The sequence below is a fragment of the Myotis davidii genome, unplaced genomic scaffold (assembly GCF_000327345.1).
Source record: "Myotis davidii unplaced genomic scaffold, ASM32734v1 scaffold591, whole genome shotgun sequence".
Classification (NCBI taxonomy): domain Eukaryota; kingdom Metazoa; phylum Chordata; class Mammalia; order Chiroptera; family Vespertilionidae; genus Myotis; species Myotis davidii.
In genome coordinates this window covers 640,658-659,564 of record NW_006284340.1, presented here as the reverse complement: position 1 = coordinate 659,564, position 18,907 = coordinate 640,658, and the positions used below count along the sequence as shown (strand labels likewise).

Sequence of the window (18,907 nt, the reverse complement as noted above, 5' to 3'; positions counted from 1 at the left end):
CTGAATCAGGAGGAGGGGTCTGGAGCTAGAGGCCAAAGGGAGCCAAATAGCCCTACCACCGAGCATCTCTTGTCAAAGCAGACCTACCAGTACCCCTTCCTCACTACATCATTGTAGGAGGTAGCTGCCCTCCCCCGCCCCCCCAGGAGCAGGCAAGGGGTGTGGCTGCTGAGACATAAGGCGGGAATTTCAGGCTTCAGACCTCACTTCTAACCCCCCAAAATTTAGTCACCTCATGATACCTTCTAAATATGTGAATGACCAAAATCCTCCCATCACTCTGTGGAATAAAACCAGTCACGTTCATTTCTCAGCATGCCGATGTGGCAGTGGCCCTATGATAGGTCCCTTAGTTCTCTAAATACCAATGAACTTTAATCTTAAAGTAAATATGACTTAAAAAAACAACTCCACCTCCCCCCCAACCCCCCAGCAAACACACCCCCAGTCACTCATGGTGTTATACCTTGTCTGTGAGTATCTGTATAATTTTAACACTTCATCTAATTATGGAAAATACGGAATGGGTTATGTATCAATGGTTGATTTTTTTCCCAGTTATGCCTCTCATGTAAACTGCTGGAAAACCAAAGTGGTCACAAATGTAAATTCACTAACTAGGATGATAGAAGAAAATTGAACTTAACCGTGCAATACACGGAGATCAGTCACGTCCTAAGTTCCCATAATTGGAATTTAAAATTTAACAACCCAAACCTTGCATACGTATGTGCCAACCAGAATAGAGGCTCCTCTATCTCAACTCCAACTCCTCTTCCTTTTCTCTGTATGAGAGCAGTGTCATGAGGGGAACTGCAGGCTATCTTCCCGGGCAGGAAGAAGCAGCCAAAAATAGGGATAACAGATTGGGTAGAAAGTATCTACAATGCAACACAATTTGTATTCCCCCCCCCACACACACACACACATACAGTTTTATTGATTTATAATCAGCATGTAGCTTGTGTTAATTTAAGGTATACAGCATGATGATTTGATATATGTATACTATTTAACGGTGCTATCAACTATAGTTACCATGTTCCACATTACATTCACAGACCTTATTCATCTTATAACTGGAAATGTGTACCTTTTGACCATCTTTACCCATTTCCCACCATCACCTCTGGCAGCCACCAGTCTGTTCTCTGTTTCAATGAGTTCAGTGTGTTGTGTTTTTTTTCTACGATTCCATATATAAATAAGAGCATACAATACTTGTCTTTATCTATCCGATTTATTTCATAATGGCTTCAAGGTCCATCCTTGTCGCAAATAGCAAGATTTCCTTTTTTTATGGCTGAATAGTATCATCTTTACCTGTTTACCCATCAGTGGACGTTTAGGTTGTTTTTGTGTCTTGGCTGTGGTGCAATGAACATAGGGATGCAGATCTCTTTTTGAATTGGTGTCTTTGTTTTCTTCAGATATATACCCAGAAGTGGGAGTGCTGGATCACATGGAAGTTCTGTTTTAAGTTTTTGAGGAGCTCCGTACTATTTTCTATTGGTGACGGGACCAATTTATACTCCCACCAAGGGTTCCCTTTCTCCACATCCTCACCAGTACTTGTTATCTCTCGTCTTTTTGATAGTAGCCATTCTAACAGGTGTGAAGTGATATCTCATTGTGGTTTTGATTTGCATTTCCCCCATAATTAGTGATGTGTAGCATTTTTCATGTACCAACTATATTCTTCTTTGGAAAAACGTCTATTCAGTTCCTCTGCCCATTTTTTGAATTGATTTTTTTTTTCTGTTGAGTTGTATGAGTTCTTTATACATTTTGGATATCAACCTCTTCTTTAGACATACGATTTATGAATATTTTCTTCCATTGCCTTTTCATTATACAATGTCTTACACGCATGCAGTCAGGACTCCCAGAGTAAATCAGATTTATTCCTGCCCCTGGTTATGAGTAGGGGGTTGTTGCATCCTTCTAACATCAACAGTGACTGATGAGGAAACAGAGCCTGAGATTACTGTCCAGGTTACTAACAGCAAATGTCACCTGGATGCATAGTTCTGAGAATAGATCTGGTAGTATTTCTGTTCCCTTTGTTTGGAATTCTGGAGTCCAGGTGCATCCCACCTTGCGTTCCGTCGCATCCATGGGGTGGAAGCACTGGATGGAGCCAACGAAAAGGAGCTGAGATTACCATCCTCTCATCCTCAGCCATAGGCCAATGCCAAGAGGACTTAGGGGACATGAATGCTCTTCTACTGTCAGCGACACTGTTTCCTATTAAATTTCCTGTTGCTAGGCCCAAGGGAGCTGGATAAACTGAGATGTGTGCAGGGCCTCTCTTCAAGGTACATTTCAGTAGAAAGTTGGGCAGTGGTCATCTGGATGACTAAGTACAGTAATGGTCATATGCTTTATCTTTGCAAAACCATTATCATCTGAATAACCCGCAGGATCCTCTGGGAAGAGGGAGAAGAGGGAACAGTGGGGGGAATATGCTTCCCTTTCTTGGGTCAGGCCGTGTATCTACTCATGAGAGTGGTGGATATGTTGACTCTTGGTTAGAATGGTCAGTTGTGTTTCTTTAAATACATTTTATAAATTTTTTACAGAGAGGAAGGGAGAGGGATAGAGAGTTAGAAACATCGATGAGAGAGAAACATCGATCAGCTGCCTCCTGCACACCCACTACTGGAGATGTGCCCACAACCAAGGTACATGCCCTTGACCAGAATCAAACCTGGGACCCTTCAGTCCACAGGCCGACGCTCTAGCCACTGAGCCAAACCGCTTAGGGCGAATGGTCAGTTATTTTGGCAGGTAATGGCACTGAATCCTGCTTGTCCCTGTTCTCCCTAGAATGCAGTATGTGTATAAATAAATGGTGACTGAGGTAAGGATACAAAAACCAAGCAGTACATCACTAGCTTGACCAAAGCTATGACTTTTACACTAGGTCTTTATTAATCCAACACAGAGCAATGGATTCTCATGCTGCTTCTCTATTAAAAAAATCAGTCTTTTAGAAAAACAAACACTCTAGATTTTATATCCTTATTTTCCACAACCTTGGGCTGAAACTACATCCCTTTTGTGGATTTTAAAGGTTGATGTCTAGATAGCATAGAAGACAGCTGAGGCCTTGTGAAAACAGCACTGAACCTGAAATGGGTTGGTCCATGTTAGATTGAATTCTGGCTAATTGGTTGATCTTGGACAAGAACCTTTTGAATCTCCCAAGGTTTTTGTAAACAAAAGTGCACTAATTTACATGAAAGTGATTTGTAAATTTAAAAACTCACAAATGTGTCCTATGGATATTAGCGGTTCTTAACATGTTACTTCCATAACCTACCGAGTCTGCTATAATAGTAGACCTTGGATTCATCTTCATAGGTCTTTGTTGCAATGTGATGCCATATAGGCTCTGCATGGTCTCATGGAGCCCGCAGACCAGTCGGGCGATGAGCCATGGGCACAAACAGTGATGACAGCAAGCGAGGGAGGGAGAGATGTCACGAAAGACACTGGTGCCAGACTTCTCTCCCAGGATCCCATTGGAAAAACGGAAGAGGGCCACTCCATAAACAATATAGAGTACGCACACACCCCTCCCTCCAGCACGGTCCTTCTTCCTCGGAGGTGCACTAGCTGCGAGGAACTGTCCCCACTGGTGCACATTCTTTGTTTCCTGCCTTCAGGCAAGAGGATTCTTAAAAAGCCCAGGCCAGATTTGTTGGGCTCCAGCCTGTGAGCCCAGCGAAGATGCCAGGTGGGAGGGTGGGAGGAAACGGGGGCCTGCGATGACAAGATGACAGAGGAGAGCAGGGAAGCCAGCTGGTGAGGCCCGGAGCCAGGAAACTTCCAAGTACACGGGGAGCTTAGCCTGGGTTTGTTGGCCTAGCCCACCGGAAATCAAGCTGCAGGGCCACTCCAGGGGCCAGCGAGAGGTGACACACCGCATAGTTGATGGACTGATGCCACAGATTTTAGTGGAGCCAAAGGGAAACAGATTTTAGTGGCAGTGTCCGGGAGTTCCCACAGATTCACCTGCTCGCTTTGGGTCAGTGCAGAGAGGGAGTGTGCCTTCGTTTAGGCCAGTGGTTCTCAACCTTCTGGCCCTTTAAATACAGTTCCTCATGTTGTGACCCAACCATAAAATTATTTTCGTTGCTACTTCATAACTGTAATGTTGCTACTGTTATGAATCATAATGTAAATATCTGATATGCAGGATGGTCTTAGGCAACCCCTGTGAAAGGGTCGTTCGAACACCAAAGGGGTCGCGACCTACAGGTTGAGAACCGCTGGTTTAGGCCTTTGGGACCCAGGGACGAGTGATCAGTATGCTCACCAAGTCTGTCTGGATATTTTTAATTTAAAAAATATATATACATATATATTGAACATATGCTATGTGCCAGGTCCAGCCTAGTCCAGAGGACACCACAAAGTTAAGAAAGACATAACATTTTCACAAAAAACTCACATATTAGTAAAGTAGAGAGCCTCCTGCACAGCCCAGCACAGTAAAGCTCCGGCTGTATGATGGGCTGTAAAGACATAGAAGAAAGGTAGAAGGGAGGGGAGGCCGGAAGACTAAGGAGAGGTTAGGGGAGAAGAACACTAAACAGAAGAGGTGACATTTCAGCCTGGCCTTGAGGAAGGATTTTAACAGACTCAGGTGCAGAAAAGAAGGGGTTCCAGGCAGAGAAGCAGTGGGAACCAAGCCTTACAAGCCTGCACTGCCTTTTCAGGAGTAGAGAGAAGTTGCTGCAGTGGGAGCATGACTGAGGGGGACAGCCGGAGTGCATGGGGTAGAGAGGAATGATGGAAGCTGAGGCTTGGAAAGAAAGGTCCAGATGAGACTGTGAAAGACTGAAGGCCATGTTAGCTGTGTGTACCTCATTTAGCAGCAGGAGGAGGAGGTGTGGAGGGGAAGGGATTAGAACAGAGAGAAGATGGAATTTAGAAGATCTGAGGGTCATGGTTCCTTGGACACTTGCCCCCTCAAAAGGCCACTTAACTCCTCCTTAGATTCCGTTTCTGGGCTGGAACATGGAGCTATTGGTGATCTCACCCCAGATGCTCAAGGATTGCTGTGTCCCTCTGGTCACAGCCTGCTTCAAGTCCCCCCTTTCAAGGTCTTGCTTGAAACCTCCCTGAATTCTCCCAGAGCATAGTTGAAAAATTAGGACACATCCATATGAAAGATAAAGAGGGGACATACAGATACGCCATCGGGCAGATAGGCGGGGCGTGAGGAGCCCCGGCTCATAGAGCAGACAGCTCTGGGCTCTAGTCCTGGCTTTGTTGCTTAAATGTGAACAAGCGGTTTAGCTTTTCCCTGGAGGATGAAAATACATGTTCTGCCTTCTTCTCAGTTGGGTTGTTAAGATTCAATGAGGAAAATATACAGAGATGCTTGAAAATTAGAAAGTGTTCCACACATATTGCTCCCTATAGTTATTGTTTTAGGTTTGGAGGTGATCATGTTGTAGAAAGATAACCGATAGCTGTGAGATGGAGGAGATGAAGGGGAGAGAGGCAGGTGGTGGAGAGACCAGGTAGGTGCTACTGTAATGGCCCAGGCAGGAGAGGATGGGGTCCTGGACCAAGGCGGTGAGGATGAAGAGGGAGGTGGATCTGGTGTCCTTCTGAAGACAGAATCAACTGGAAGTCGGCATTAATTGGGAAGGAGGGATACAAAGAAGGAAAAGAGCCGAAGGTAAGAACTTTGATTGGTGGCGACGCCAGCCCCATGCTGAAACCCATGAATGAAGGTGGGGAAAGGGGGTGCCCCAGGGCCTGAATTGTTACCTTGTCACTCACTGGCCCTGGCACTCTTCATTTTGACCCCCTCCCTTTCCGTTCCCCACAACACCCTTGGTAGAACCCACTGGACCCGCAGCCAAGCCCAGGAGAATATCTCCTCCCCTGGATATGTGCCACATGCCCATGCCCTCAGCCTCACTGTGATCATTATAAGGTGTCGGTGCCAAGGAATCCATCTCTATCTTTATAGGAGGGACCAGATGAGGCTCCTTCCACTCCCCTGCACAGGGCCAGGAGCAGGACCCTCAGCCCCTGGCTCATGTTTTAGTACCTGGACAGGAGGGAGAAGCTGGCAGGACCCATGATGGGTGCTGGACCTCTTCATCTTCAAGGGGCACCTCTTAGTTGATGGGGAGCCCTTGACAGCGTCCAGGGCAGTGGGGAGTGCCAGAGCGGTGACTGGGAGGTACTGTTCTAGCGAGGGGCATTCTTGCCTGGAAGGGGTTTGGTGATGTGGAGGACGGTGGAGGTGGTTTCTGGAGGGGCCCACTAGCTCATGAATTTTTCTTGATCCCTATTTGCTCCCATTGAATTAAACCATCTCCCTGTCTGCCAGGCAGCACTCATTCCTCTTCTTTCTCCATTGCCCGTGGGGCTTTAGTCTTCGTTGTCTTGTGCCACAGAGTGGCTGTGGGCCCCTGGCAGTGGGCTGTGTCTTCTCACCTTGGCTTTCCCTCTGTCCCATCATCTCCCCTCGGCTCCACCCCACCTCCCTCCTGTCTTCCTCCTAGAGTCCAGGTGCCCTTCTCATGTTCCTTTTCTCACTTACCGCTGCCAGCCATCTTCAAACAGCATGGCAGCCCTTCAGGGCATCGGTGTCAGTGGTCTTCAGGGACAGCCATTATCGAGCGCCTCAGGATACAGGACCCCAGAGGAGGCACAGCACGCTGGTTAGAGTTCAGATCCCAGCAAGTTACTTTCTTCTCTAAGTCTTGTTTCTTTCTTTGTTAGACAAGAATTTTAATAGTGTTTATCTCATAGGGTGGTTATGAGGACTAAAGGAGTTAATGGGTATGAAAAGTTTCATACAGAGCTGGCCTAATAAGTGGTCAATATACATTAATCATTATTGTACTTAAAAGCATAAAGAGTAGCCATGCCCCTTGCAGGGTTAAGGGCCTCTGTTGTAGCTGGGGATGCGGCACATATATAGCATTTTGAGGCCTGGTTCGTCACGTGGCTAAGAAAACACCTTTCTGAGCAAGCAAGCAGAGGGTGTTAGTGCTGATGGGTATAAACCGGATCTGGGAAGGCTCCTGCATGGGGCTGAATGAGGTGAGTTTCTGAACAACTTTTTAAGGATGTCATGGATGCAGCTGGGACCAAGGGAAGGGGAAAGGGGGTGCCCAGAGGCACCTGCTCAAACTCTCTCTCCTCCTCACATCACCCTTTCTCTTAGTCGTGCCACTGCCCGAACTTCGTGCATCTCATCCTCCTTGTCCACAGGGAATTTGCCAAAGAGAGAGAGAGAGTGGAGAACCGGAGGGCTTTCATGAAGCTGCGGCGCCAGCAGCAGATTGAGCGGGAGCTGAACGGGTACCGCGCCTGGATCGACAAAGCGGGTAAGGCTGGCAGGCGGGACAGGACGGCCGGTGGCGGGCTGCATGGTCAGCGGGGACCTCCCACCCAGTACCTCCCTGCCCAGGGGCAGCCTGGATCGGAGCAGAGAGAGGCTCTAGATGCCTCATTTGCTTTGAGGTTCCCTGCAGGTCCCACTTTCCTTTATCTGGCGTCTGACAATCCCTGTTCTTCTATTAAACACCTTCATGAGACGGGCATGGTAGCAAGGCGCACTGAGGAAATGGTAACATAACCCAGTCCTGTGGCTGAGTTTGGGTCGGTAACGTTTTGTACTGCTGCTGCTACTACTAACAATAATCATCCATTCCATGGATGGGTAGTGTTGCTTCCTTGGTGCCAGGTCCTGTTCCAGACTCCTGGTACAGCAGTGAGCCAGCACTGTCCTCTCCTGGAGCTCACTACCCTCTAGTCGGGGAAGGCCACAGTGAACAAAATTATACATAAGTAACTTGTCAGAAGGTGATAAGACCCAATGACCTGCATGTCTGCCCCCCTGACAACAAATTCAGGTAGGGCCATGGGGCGTAGGGGAAGTCACAGCTTTAAATAGAGGTGTCAGGGTAAATCTGTTTGGGGGACATTTGAAGGAGATGAGGGGGCGAGCCACAGGACGATCTGAGGGAGGAATATTCTGATGCCAAGACTGTAAAGTGGGAGCAGCCAGGAGCGGGGTGAGCAAGGCGAGGGGTTCAGGAGACAGGATGAGGGCAATCACAGGGGGAGAGGGCAGCGATCGGGCATGACCGGCATTGTCAGGGTGAGTGAGGCAGGAACCACTGGAGGGTTTTGAACAGAGGAGGGACGTGCTCTGATTAGAGATGTTGAAGGAGCGCTTGGTGGCTCCTTCGAGAACAGATAATAGGAGGCCAGAAGCAGGGAGAGCAATGGTGCAGCCATCACAGTCAGCTGGGGGACAGGTGATGGTGAGAACTGGTTTTGCCTATTCCCCGAGCTGTCACCAGTTCTTGGCTCCTCATCAGGAATGATTCTTACCTCGCCCTGAGCGTAGGCCCAAACCCACCACGGTTGCCTTAACTCACGGAGCCACCAGATTCAAGTTGGACTGTGGCTCAGCTGCGTAGGAGAGACATCAGTCACCCCGTCTCTGTCAGTAAAAAGGCTGCTGTGCTTGCCTTGCTATTTTACAGGCTGGATTGCATTGGTCCGATTTATCTTCATTCTCTTCCTGAGCAAAGAGGACATTTTTTAATCGAAAATTATACATGACAGTCAGCACCTTTCCTCTATTCCCAGTAGAAGGCATAGCACAACCGTGAGGCCTCCCGGGGCAAAAATTGGAATCTGATTTGCTGCTTAGTTGCCGAGCCTTATTCTTCTAGGAGAGCTTTGGAATGACGCCATGACACTCACTCCGCCACCAGCACACAAAGCTCTCTCTCTGCTCCGGAGTCAGTGTTGGATGATCTATCAGGGGTGAGAGAGTGTGACTGAAACTACTACTTCAAAGCCAGATAGCAATCACCCTCTTTGGGACTCTCTGCATCCCTTTGCCTCCTCTGGAAGCTGAGCCATGCCCAGGCGTGTGGCCTGCACTTTTGCTTTCTCCTGGGAGACCCTTGTGTGAGCGTGAACTGAATAACCCCTCCCCTCTTCCCAGAACGGTAACTGGGCCTTACTGAGCAGATCTGCCACCAGGCCAGTCAGGCAGCTTGAATCCCAACTGCCACTGGCTTCCTGGGCGGAGTTGCCATCTGACAGACCACCCTCGCGAGTGGGTGGGCGGCAGAACTGGGAAAGGACCTTCCGGCCCTGGCCCTGGCCGCTACAGAGGAGGGACGTGCTCTGATTAGAGATGTTGAAGGAGCGCTTGGTGGCTCCTTCGAGAACAGATAATAGGAGGCCAGAAGCAGGGAGAGCAATGGTGCAGCCATCACAGTCAGCTGGGGGACAGGTGATGGTGAGAACTGGTTTTGCCTATTCCCCGAGCTGTCACCAGTTCTTGGCTCCTCATCAGGAATGATTCTTACCTCGCCCTGAGCGTAGGCCCAAACCCACCACGGTTGCCTTAACTCACGGAGCCACCAGATTCAAGTTGGACTGTGGCTCAGCTGCGTAGGAGAGACATCAGTCACCCCGTCTCTGTCAGTAAAAAGGCTGCTGTGCTTGCCTTGCTATTTTACAGGCTGGATTGCATTGGTCCGATTTATCTTCATTCTCTTCCCGAGCAAAGAGGACATTTTTTAATCGAAAATTATACATGACAGTCAGCACCTTTCCTCTATTCCCAGTAGAAGGCATAGCACAACCGTGAGGCCTCCCGGGGCAAAAATTGGAATCTGATTTGCTGCTTAGTTGCCGAGCCTTATTCTTCTAGGAGAGCTTTGGAATGACGCCATGACACTCACTCCGCCACCAGCACACAAAGCTCTCTCTCTGCTCCGGAGTCAGTGTTGGATGATCTATCAGGGGTGAGAGAGAGAGTGTGACTGAGACTACTACTTCAAAGCCAGATAGCAATCACCCTCTTTGGGACTCTCTGCATCCCTTTGCCTCCTCTGGAAGCTGAGCCATGCCCAGGCATGTGGCCTGCACTTTTGCTTTCTCCTGGGAGACCCTTGTGTGAGCATGAACATGAATAACCCTCCCCTCTTCCCAGAACGGTAACTGGGCCTTACTGAGCAGATCTGCCACCAGGCCAGTCAGGCAGCTTGAATCCCAACTGCCACTGGCTTCCTGGGCGGAGTTGCCATCTGACAGACCACCCTCGCGAGTGGGTGGGCGGCAGAACTGGGAAAGGACCTTCCGGCCCTGGCCCTGGCCGCACTCAGGGTCAGGTGCACGCCTGGGGTGCTGCTCTCTGTGGCTCTGCTTTGCAAATTCATGCAGGATCGCAAGGCTGCAGTTTCTTCCAGTTGGCACCGCACAGCCAGCTCTCTCCTCCTTCTAAGAAAAAAGACGCACTGCGACGTCAACCTGTGCTTCCTGGCCCTTCCCTTTGCACATGGAGCGGCAGTGAATCAGAGACATATGGGTTACATTTCCCTGGAAAGGCACTCTCAAGTTCGAAAGCAAACTTGGCAAAAGGCATTGGGGGAGGGGGCGTTTCAGCACATCCAGAGCCCTCCAGCGCTTCCCAGAGATGCTCCACAGCAACACAGCCCCCCCTCTGTTTGGGGGTCCTCAGATCTGCCCACCCCACGGTCCAGGCACTGTACACAGCCAAGCCTCTGGCGCTGCCTCCTGCATGCCCCGCAGTGGGGATCGAGCCGGCAATCTAGGCATGTGCCCTTGACCGGAATCAAACCTGGGACCCTTCAGTCTTCAAGCCGATGCTCTATCAGCTGAGCCAAACCAGCTAGGGCTAACAAGTACCTATTTTAAAAGGGTGCTCTCAAACTGTACAGTCCAATGACTTTAAAACCCTCTTTGTCTGCCTCAAGGAGCATTCCACCAATAACACTCAAAATGCTAACTTAGAATTTCGCCAGAGGCTGTACTCAAAAGAGAAAGCTAAACATTAGGACCTGGTAGAATGGCCATCCCCCTGAGCTTCAAAATGCCCCCTCCCTGAGAAATACATTCATTATACGCTCTCAATTTTATATGCAGGTGGAATTGTGGTAATGACTTTACCCTTTTCTGCTTGCCCTTGAACTTGTTACAGGAGCTTAAATTATAAACCATCCTTTAATAGGGCCTGCTGCAAGCTTTCCCCAGCAGCCGGAATCCTAGGCAATGATTGCTTAGGTCTCCAAACTGGTCTATTATAGGCCAAGTGAGGGTGGGGCCAAATAGGGGACTCCGAGTTCCACCAGACAGGGGCTATTTTGTTGGCAAGTTCAGAGGGATGCTGGTGAGGCTTATTCTAACAAGTATAGAAAATAGGATCTTGCCATTGGGGAGCACAGGGCTGCCCTTGGGGAAGCCAAGGGACTGTGTGGTGCTTTTCCAAACACCAACAACCAAATATGTTGTTCCAACACCAGTCAGTCCTGCCATTCTTCGACACCTGTCGGATACTCAACAATTCAGTTCCATTCGGACACTGAGTACTGCCTGGAGTTCATGCACACCCCACAGGTTAGGGACCAGCCACAAGCAGAGGCCCCCAATGACCTGCATTTCTGCCCCACTGACAACAAATTCAGAGGGGTCCAGGTTTGATAATTCACTAGAACAACTTCTGGAGCTCAGGAAAAACGATAATTACTACCAGCTTATTATAAAGAATACAACTCAGGAACAGCCAAAATGAAGAAACATACAGACCAAGGTGAGGGGCAGAAGTTGGGGTGCACAGCGCTGCCGTCCTCTCTCCAGACATGGCATCCTCTCAGGATCTTGGCACGGCCACTAGCCCAGGAGCTCCCTGATGTTTATATTTTATGAAGGTTCCATCCCATTGTCATGACTGACTAATGCATCAGCCATTGGTATTCAATAATCTCTAGCCCCTCTCCCTTCCCAGGAGGTGGAAGAGGGATAGGGATGAAAGTTATAACCCTCTAATCCTGGGGTTGGTTTTTCTAGTTACCAGCCCCCATTCTGGTGACTAGGCCTCCCCCACAATGAGTCATCTCATTAGTGTACAGAAGACAGTCATTCCAAGGGCTTTAAGAGTTCTGTGTCAGGAATAGATCATGAATAAAATCCAGTATCACAAGGACACGTTCATGATGGGCCCAAGCGTGGTCAGCTCAAGCTCTGCCCAAGGAAGGCAGGATGGAGTGGTGGGTGGTGGAGTGGGAGGAAGCCGGCCCTCCAGCCCTGCTCCTCTCCCTGTGTGCTGCTCCTCACAAAGTAGACAGGCCAACGCCCAAAGCGTGGCCTCGCCTCCTGAATGAGCCGGTAGATGTGAAGTTGCAGACAAGAGAAACTAAGGAAGCTCCCATTGCTGGAGAAGGCTTAAGGGGTTAGGAAAGACAAGAACCTGGGCAGAAGAAAAACCAGAAACGGTAGTTTTCATTCCTCTCAATTTAAGGGAGTTTTAGTTAAAAAGGTCCCTCATGAGCATCCTCCTGAAGGAGTGTGTCAGACACAGAGCTGGATTTTACCATCTTCCCCAGCGCCCGCGCACCCAGAATGCCCCTCTGTTCTGATGTGTCTGGGGAGCTCTCTCCATGACCTTGGCAGCTTTCTCTTGCTGATGCCTGCTACGGACTGTGAACCCTTTGTTCCTTCTCTGTTGCCCTGGAGCCCAAGCCCACCCTAAGGGATTTCATTTTGCAAGATAATTTGCCATTTACAGATAATTGACTAAACCATTTGTTTCCATATAGAGGAAGTCATGCTTGCTGAAGAAAATAAAAATGCTGGCACGTCAGCCTTGGAAGGTAAGGCTCCAACCAACTCCTCACTCCACTGGCATCGCGCCCTCTTATGCGTGGTGGTCTCTCTTGATCCAAAGAGGAGAGAGAAATAAAAGAAGGGCGCTCTGGGATTTGAAACCAAAGTCTCTCTGTCATAAAATCCTTCATGCTTTAAAAGGAAGGGAATTGAGTCACAAATTTTTAAATGCTTTTTAACGCGATGAAAGCCAAATCCAAGAGTTACTTTGGTTCCGGGGTGTGTCGTTGATAATGTGCAATTAAAAAGCCCATCGTGCAATCCATGGCATATAAAGGATCTTCTTTGAACATCAGTGGAGATCCTCTTGGGACCACTTTCATTCCCAGGAAGTGCCTCGCTGGGGAGGAGCCAGCGCAGATAGGTGCCTCTGAGCACGGGAGTCTTGTCTCTCTAGACGTTTCCGACTTCTGTGACCCTGGCTCAGCTGTTTAAGGGCAGTCGCCTGGGTCCCAGAGGCCTCTGGCCCACAATCCTCAATTTTGAGCAGAATGACCCGGTTGTGTGTGTCCTTACCTGCCTCCCCTGTCCTGGCGCAGTGCTTCGAAGGGCCACCATCAAACGCAGCCGCACGGAGGTCATGACTCGAGACTCCAGCGACGAGCACTGTGTGGATATCTCCTCCGTGGGTGAGTGGGACCAGTTAGGTATTCCCCTCTCTGAATCTCCCATCAAAATAAAGAGCCTGTGTTTTGAGAAGCACCACGAGGAGGAAGGGGACCCAAAGAATCCAGAACCCAGGGTTGTAATTAGAGAAGGTGTGGGTATCTAATCTACAATGACTTAGAAAAAAATGGACGCAGGGACCCTGTTCACATGAAACATGGGCTTAGAAAAATCCAGCCCAGATTCTTCACGTGTGCCCATGTGTCCATCAGCCGGTCTCTCCTGCGAGATCATGAAAACCCACTCAGATACGTTCAAAGGAGCTGAGGGCCTGTTGCTCCGAGTAACCCCCATTTGAGAACCTGCTTAACTGCAGCAGCCCCCACCTCCTGCCGTCCCATCGTCCATGTGATATTTAAACAATTTCCTACTGAGAACCCTACAGCATGACGTGTTCAGTCCCAGGTTCTCTTAGAAATGCTGGCAGATGGCAGATAGTTCCTCAAGAAAAAGGGAGGGGTCTTCATTCTTAAAAGCAGAAGAGGTGTACAGAGCTCACTGCTGAGTTCGGCTGCCCGTGGCAGAAAGATCACAGAGGCAGCAGAATGATTCCAGCCCCAGAAGTATATTGAAAAGGAAAGGCTAGAGAGAAGCCCAAACATAAACATGATCTGATTCGCTTTAAGATACCAGGTATAGATGCCTTGTGTCCTCCGACCCAGGGAATCCTTTCTAGGACTGAGCGTGCCCAGAGGAAGAGCAGGGATCTCTACTGTGGAGACTCCTTATCACAGGTGTCCCCAGGCCCCCAGCCTGGTGGCCACCCAGCTGGGGGACCGACACTGTCCCCCTCCCCACAGAGGGTGATGGTTTTTGCAGCCTCCTTCTCCCTCCCTGCTTCTCCCCCTCAGGCACACCCCTCGCCCGAGCCAGCATCAAAAGCGCAAAGGTGGACGGGGCCTCCTATTTCCGGCACAAGGAGAGGCTTCTGCGCATCTCTGTCCGCCACATGGTGAAATCCCAGGTGTTTTACTGGATTGTGCTGAGCCTGGTGGCTCTCAACACCGCCTGCGTGGCCATCGTCCATCACAACCAGCCCCAGTGGCTCACCCACTTCCTCTGTGAGTGACCCATGACTGCGGACTCTCCAGGGGCAGGTGTCAGAGAGCCAGGATCGTGCGGGGCCCGGCAGTGCTTCTTTCTGTCCGCCCAGAGTTCTCCCCCTTCACGTTGTGAGGGAGGCCAGGGCTGTCTGCAAGGGACCATTCCAATCTGTCATTCGTTATTGAATCAGATAAACAAATCTTTGCTGAGGAGTCAACCCGAATGGCATTGCAATTCGGGTTCTGTAAGGCCTTCACTTAGTATTTTAAAGAGGATCAGTGGTGTAGGGAGGAAGCTCTTAGGGCAGTGGGCACCTCGAATACACCAAAAAGGGGACGTACGGGTTAGTCAGCTCTGGGTAAGGCTGCCACTGTGTGTGAGTGGGGCTCCAGGAGGCTGCCACGACTGGGCGTGTGGGGGACCCTTCTGGCTCTCACATTGAAGCCATGGTAAAGCCCCGTCTTTCTGGGGAGTCGCCTGTCATTTAAAGGGCAGTGGCAAACCCACCTGTTGATGGAGAGCAAAGCCAACCTGGGGAGCACCTGGGGCTGCTGCTGGGTGAGAGCGAATTCTGACATCATTAGGTGTTGCCTGGTACTGACCTGCCCTGGTCATGACCCTCCTTACATGTGTGGGTCCTGCTCATGTGGAGGGCACCTCTGCAGGTGTAGTTTTGGGGTTCGGGGGTGTGGGAGCCCGCCATCTAGGGAACAAATGCTCCTGCTTTTGATGCTTTCAGACTATGCAGAATTTCTGTTTCTGGGACTCTTCCTCTTGGAGATGTCCCTGAAGATGTACGGCATGGGGCCTCGCCTTTATTTCCACTCTTCCTTCAACTGCTTTGATTTTGGGGTAAGTGCTCGGGAGCCCTCCTGTCGATAAGCCACGGGTGGGATAGGCAGCTCCTCTCTTGCCCAGCATGAAGCACTGAAACCAGAAATTATACCAGGGGACCAGATAAGGTTAGCTAACGGGGGTAGGAGTGAGTGAATCCTTGCCACACTAGGTTGGTTGATTGGTTTTAAGCTTTATTTTTAATGTTTTCATGGCAGTGTAATACACACCATAGAGGGCACCCTTAAGTGTACAGCTCAGTGAATTTGACAAAGCTAGAGTTTTAAATCACTTAGTATCCTGGGGAATGCCTGAGAGAGGAGACAAAAAAATTTGATTCCAGAAGATAGTTCAATAAAAAAGATGAGCTTATATATTTGGGTTCAGTTGCAGTTGGGAAAGTTATCTAAATATACCCTCATACAGACATGCACATGGATGCGTGCACACATACACACGTTAGAAATGTCGTCCACTGTCCACTTGCTAGATAATATGGAGATATAACTGTGCACATTTCTAACAGGATTCAGGTGCTTTCACATACACTGTGGTCCTCCATGGCTTTCAGGAGCCTTGTCCACTAGATTGCGTGTCAGGAGTTAGCCTGCCCATTCCCAGAGGACACGTGTCCCCAGTTTGCCCATTAGCAGCGGTGCTGGGTCCCAAAACTTTGGGTTCCTGATCCACTTCTCTTTCTGCCAAACCTACTTTTTTTCTGCCAAATTTTCAGTTACGTGCTAAGGATTTTGAGCACTTGCCAATCTGCATTTTAACATGGAACATATGTTTTTGGGTACGGGCAGTTTTCAGGCATCCCAGCCAGTGAAAGACCATTATAATCTTAGTTTCTTTATCTACATATATTCAGAATTGCTGTGAGGATGAATTTATTGGTTATTTCTCCTTATGCAATGTAGAGACTATATAGTGGACAATCACTAGGTGCATAATTAAAACAAGAAACAAGTTCAGTTTTTAATTTGACATTGCTGCTTCCTACAGCAGTCAGATTCTCTGCCACCCAGTAGCACCTTCACATTAGGCTGTGTGGGGCCTGAGGGCCTGACAGATACTCTACACATGACTAAACCGTTCTTGTGAGCACTAAATTTTAGAACAATGAGAGAATGTGGGCCCTCCCTGAGATTTTTATATTGGAATGCAACCTGTATTACTTCAAGTTTTGTTCCTTGCTTTGAGGACGACTCTTTTTGTCTGTCTGCTCAAAGTGTTACAATGTAAGACAGTTACGGCTGTCAATTTTGTGCAGAATTGATCACTTGTAGTTTTCACCAAGGACAACAGCAGTCGGTAAACCAGCCCACAGTCTGCAGGATTAAAGTTAGCAAGGGGGGTGGGGAGGGGCGAGTTTTAATTTCACCACAGCCCAATGAGTACTGTTGATTGCCGGCTACCAGAATGTTCCTGTCCTCTCTTCCTCCTCCTGGTACTGTGGCTGGGTTTGGTTCTTTAGGTCACGGTGGGCAGTATCTTTGAAGTGGTCTGGGCCATCTTCAGACCTGGGACATCTTTTGGAATCAGTGTCTTGCGAGCTCTCCGGCTTCTAAGAATATTTAAAATAACCAAGTAAGTGATCAGAATCTGGACCCTTCCCAACCACCTTGGAGAGTGGAAGCTTCTCTCTGCCTTATTATATGTCCTCCCATTCCTCATCCCCCTTACCAGATGTTCCCCTTCCTTATCTCATCCCCCCACTCCATTCTTCAGCTCCTCCTCCTCCAAAGATCGAACCAGAAGAAACATCTACGATGCCAAGTCCCATGCTACATTCCCCAGGGGAGCCACACTGTTGCTACCATCTCTCCTTCCTACAAGGATTAAAAATGCAGCTCATTCATAGACCACCAGGCAGATGTCCAGCTGGACTTGGGAATAACATGGTATTCACTGCTCACCGCTGTCATGTCGTCTGCGTTTTGTAGGTACTGGGCATCCCTACGGAATTTGGTGGTTTCCTTGATGAGTTCCATGAAGTCTATCATCAGTTTGCTCTTCCTCCTCTTCCTCTTCATCGTTGTCTTTGCTCTCCTAGGAATGCAGCTGTTTGGAGGCAGGTAAGCACCAACTAGCTTTCCATCCAAAGGAGCTTACAACCTCAGCCTGGGAGTTCCGGGGTCACTCATTCAATCACCGTGTTCCCATCTTGTTTGCTCCTGTCCATTGCCCATATCAACCACTGTACATGTTGTGGAACAGGCGTCTCTGCTTGTAACCTTTTCACATTGTACAGGGTTCTTGCTTCAGAGACCCTTCCTCTGGAGCTCTCTCTGAAATGTACAGCCCAGGGCCCTGAACCTCGGGATCTGCCCAAACTCCATCTCAGTACCCACGCCCTTCAAAGACACACCCTTCACAGAGCACAGTCCTTCAGCCATAGTCTCTAATACCATCTCTACTAGGGACATGGAGTGGGGGGAATGTAGGAAAGAGGGAGACATGGAGAAAGGGGAAAGAAGTGATGAAAATGGCATAATCTTGGGAAGGGAAACCTTGATGTGTAAGAATTTTCATTCCATTCTCTCTGGATTTCCTTCTCAGGTTTAACTTTAATGATGGGACTCCTTCGGCAAACTTTGACACTTTCCCTGCAGCCATCATGACTGTATTCCAGGTATGAGGCCAGCTGGCAGGTTCCTGGGCGCACACCGCAAGGTGAAAAGGGTTAGGAGAGTCCCACTCTGCCCCTCCAGGCCCCTCCCAGGCAGCTGGGTACCTTGCTTGTTGAGGAATCATCCCCACAGTAATTCCTAGGATTTCGGTCACTCTGTTCTTACCAATAAGAGAAGAGCCCCCTCATGATGGCTTCACTGGTCTCCTCCCTACATATGAGATCTCGAGTCAAAGACAGTAAAAAAGCTATCACATTTATGGTGTTCTGAAACCGGAAACATCATCTAACACATGCGATTATTTAATTAAGTATGATTAGCCCCCACCAAAATAAATTTGGAATAATGGGGGACATTAAAAATCAGTAATGTCTTAGACCTAAGAAAAACGCTATTTAGCCAGAATCTGAGGCTGAACCAGAATCCAGGTTTCCGGAACTGGTGCCCAGGCAGCTCTTTCCCATAATGCTGCTGTCTCAGGAACTGCCTCTTGGCAGCTCTGGTGATAGGTGGGGAATGACCAGACTGCCTGGTCTGAGTGATTCCTGTGGGCCTGGCAAAGTGGGTGTGAGGGGGAGGGACTCTGTAGTTTGAGGAATAGAATCTTCCCTTTTAATGCTCTTTCTCTATTTTCAAAAATGCCTAAAATTCTCTTCCGTAACAGAAGAAAGTTTAGGATTATCCATGGGAGTGACATTTTCCCCCCTCCCTGGCAGGATGGCCAAGCAAGGGGGTAGGTGGAAAAGACTCAGGCCCAGACTTTTCCCCATTTTCTCAACCAGCCCAGGTGTCTGACTTGCCTGTTGTTTGCTTTGCGTAGATCCTGACAGGCGAGGACTGGAATGAGGTGATGTACAACGGGATCCGCTCCCAGGGTGGGGTCAGCTCAGGCATGTGGTCAGCCATCTATTTCATTGTGCTCACCTTGTTTGGAAACTGTATCCTTTTCAAAGATGCTCCTCTTTGTGCATCCTGCCTGCCCAGTCTGGCATTTGAGGAGGGGAAGGGGGAGATGGAAGAAAGTGGGGCTGGGGTGG

At 49.0% G+C, this 18,907-nt stretch overlaps 1 protein-coding gene across 1 annotated transcript in view; it reads left to right on the top strand.

Moving 5' to 3' along the window:
• The window catches only part of CACNA1E (calcium voltage-gated channel subunit alpha1 E), a 435,061-nt gene that overhangs the window by 347,703 nt on the left and 68,451 nt on the right, over positions 1-18,907 (top strand). The window contains exons 10-18 of the mRNA XM_006754527.2: positions 7,252-7,367; positions 12,627-12,680; positions 13,233-13,322; positions 14,211-14,420; positions 15,143-15,255; positions 16,715-16,827; positions 17,184-17,315; positions 17,800-17,872; positions 18,691-18,808. Coding sequence (XP_006754590.1) covers positions 7,252-7,367; positions 12,627-12,680; positions 13,233-13,322; positions 14,211-14,420; positions 15,143-15,255; positions 16,715-16,827; positions 17,184-17,315; positions 17,800-17,872; positions 18,691-18,808 — 1,019 coding nt within the window. The remainder of the gene's footprint in view (positions 1-7,251; positions 7,368-12,626; positions 12,681-13,232; positions 13,323-14,210; positions 14,421-15,142; positions 15,256-16,714; positions 16,828-17,183; positions 17,316-17,799; positions 17,873-18,690; positions 18,809-18,907) is intronic.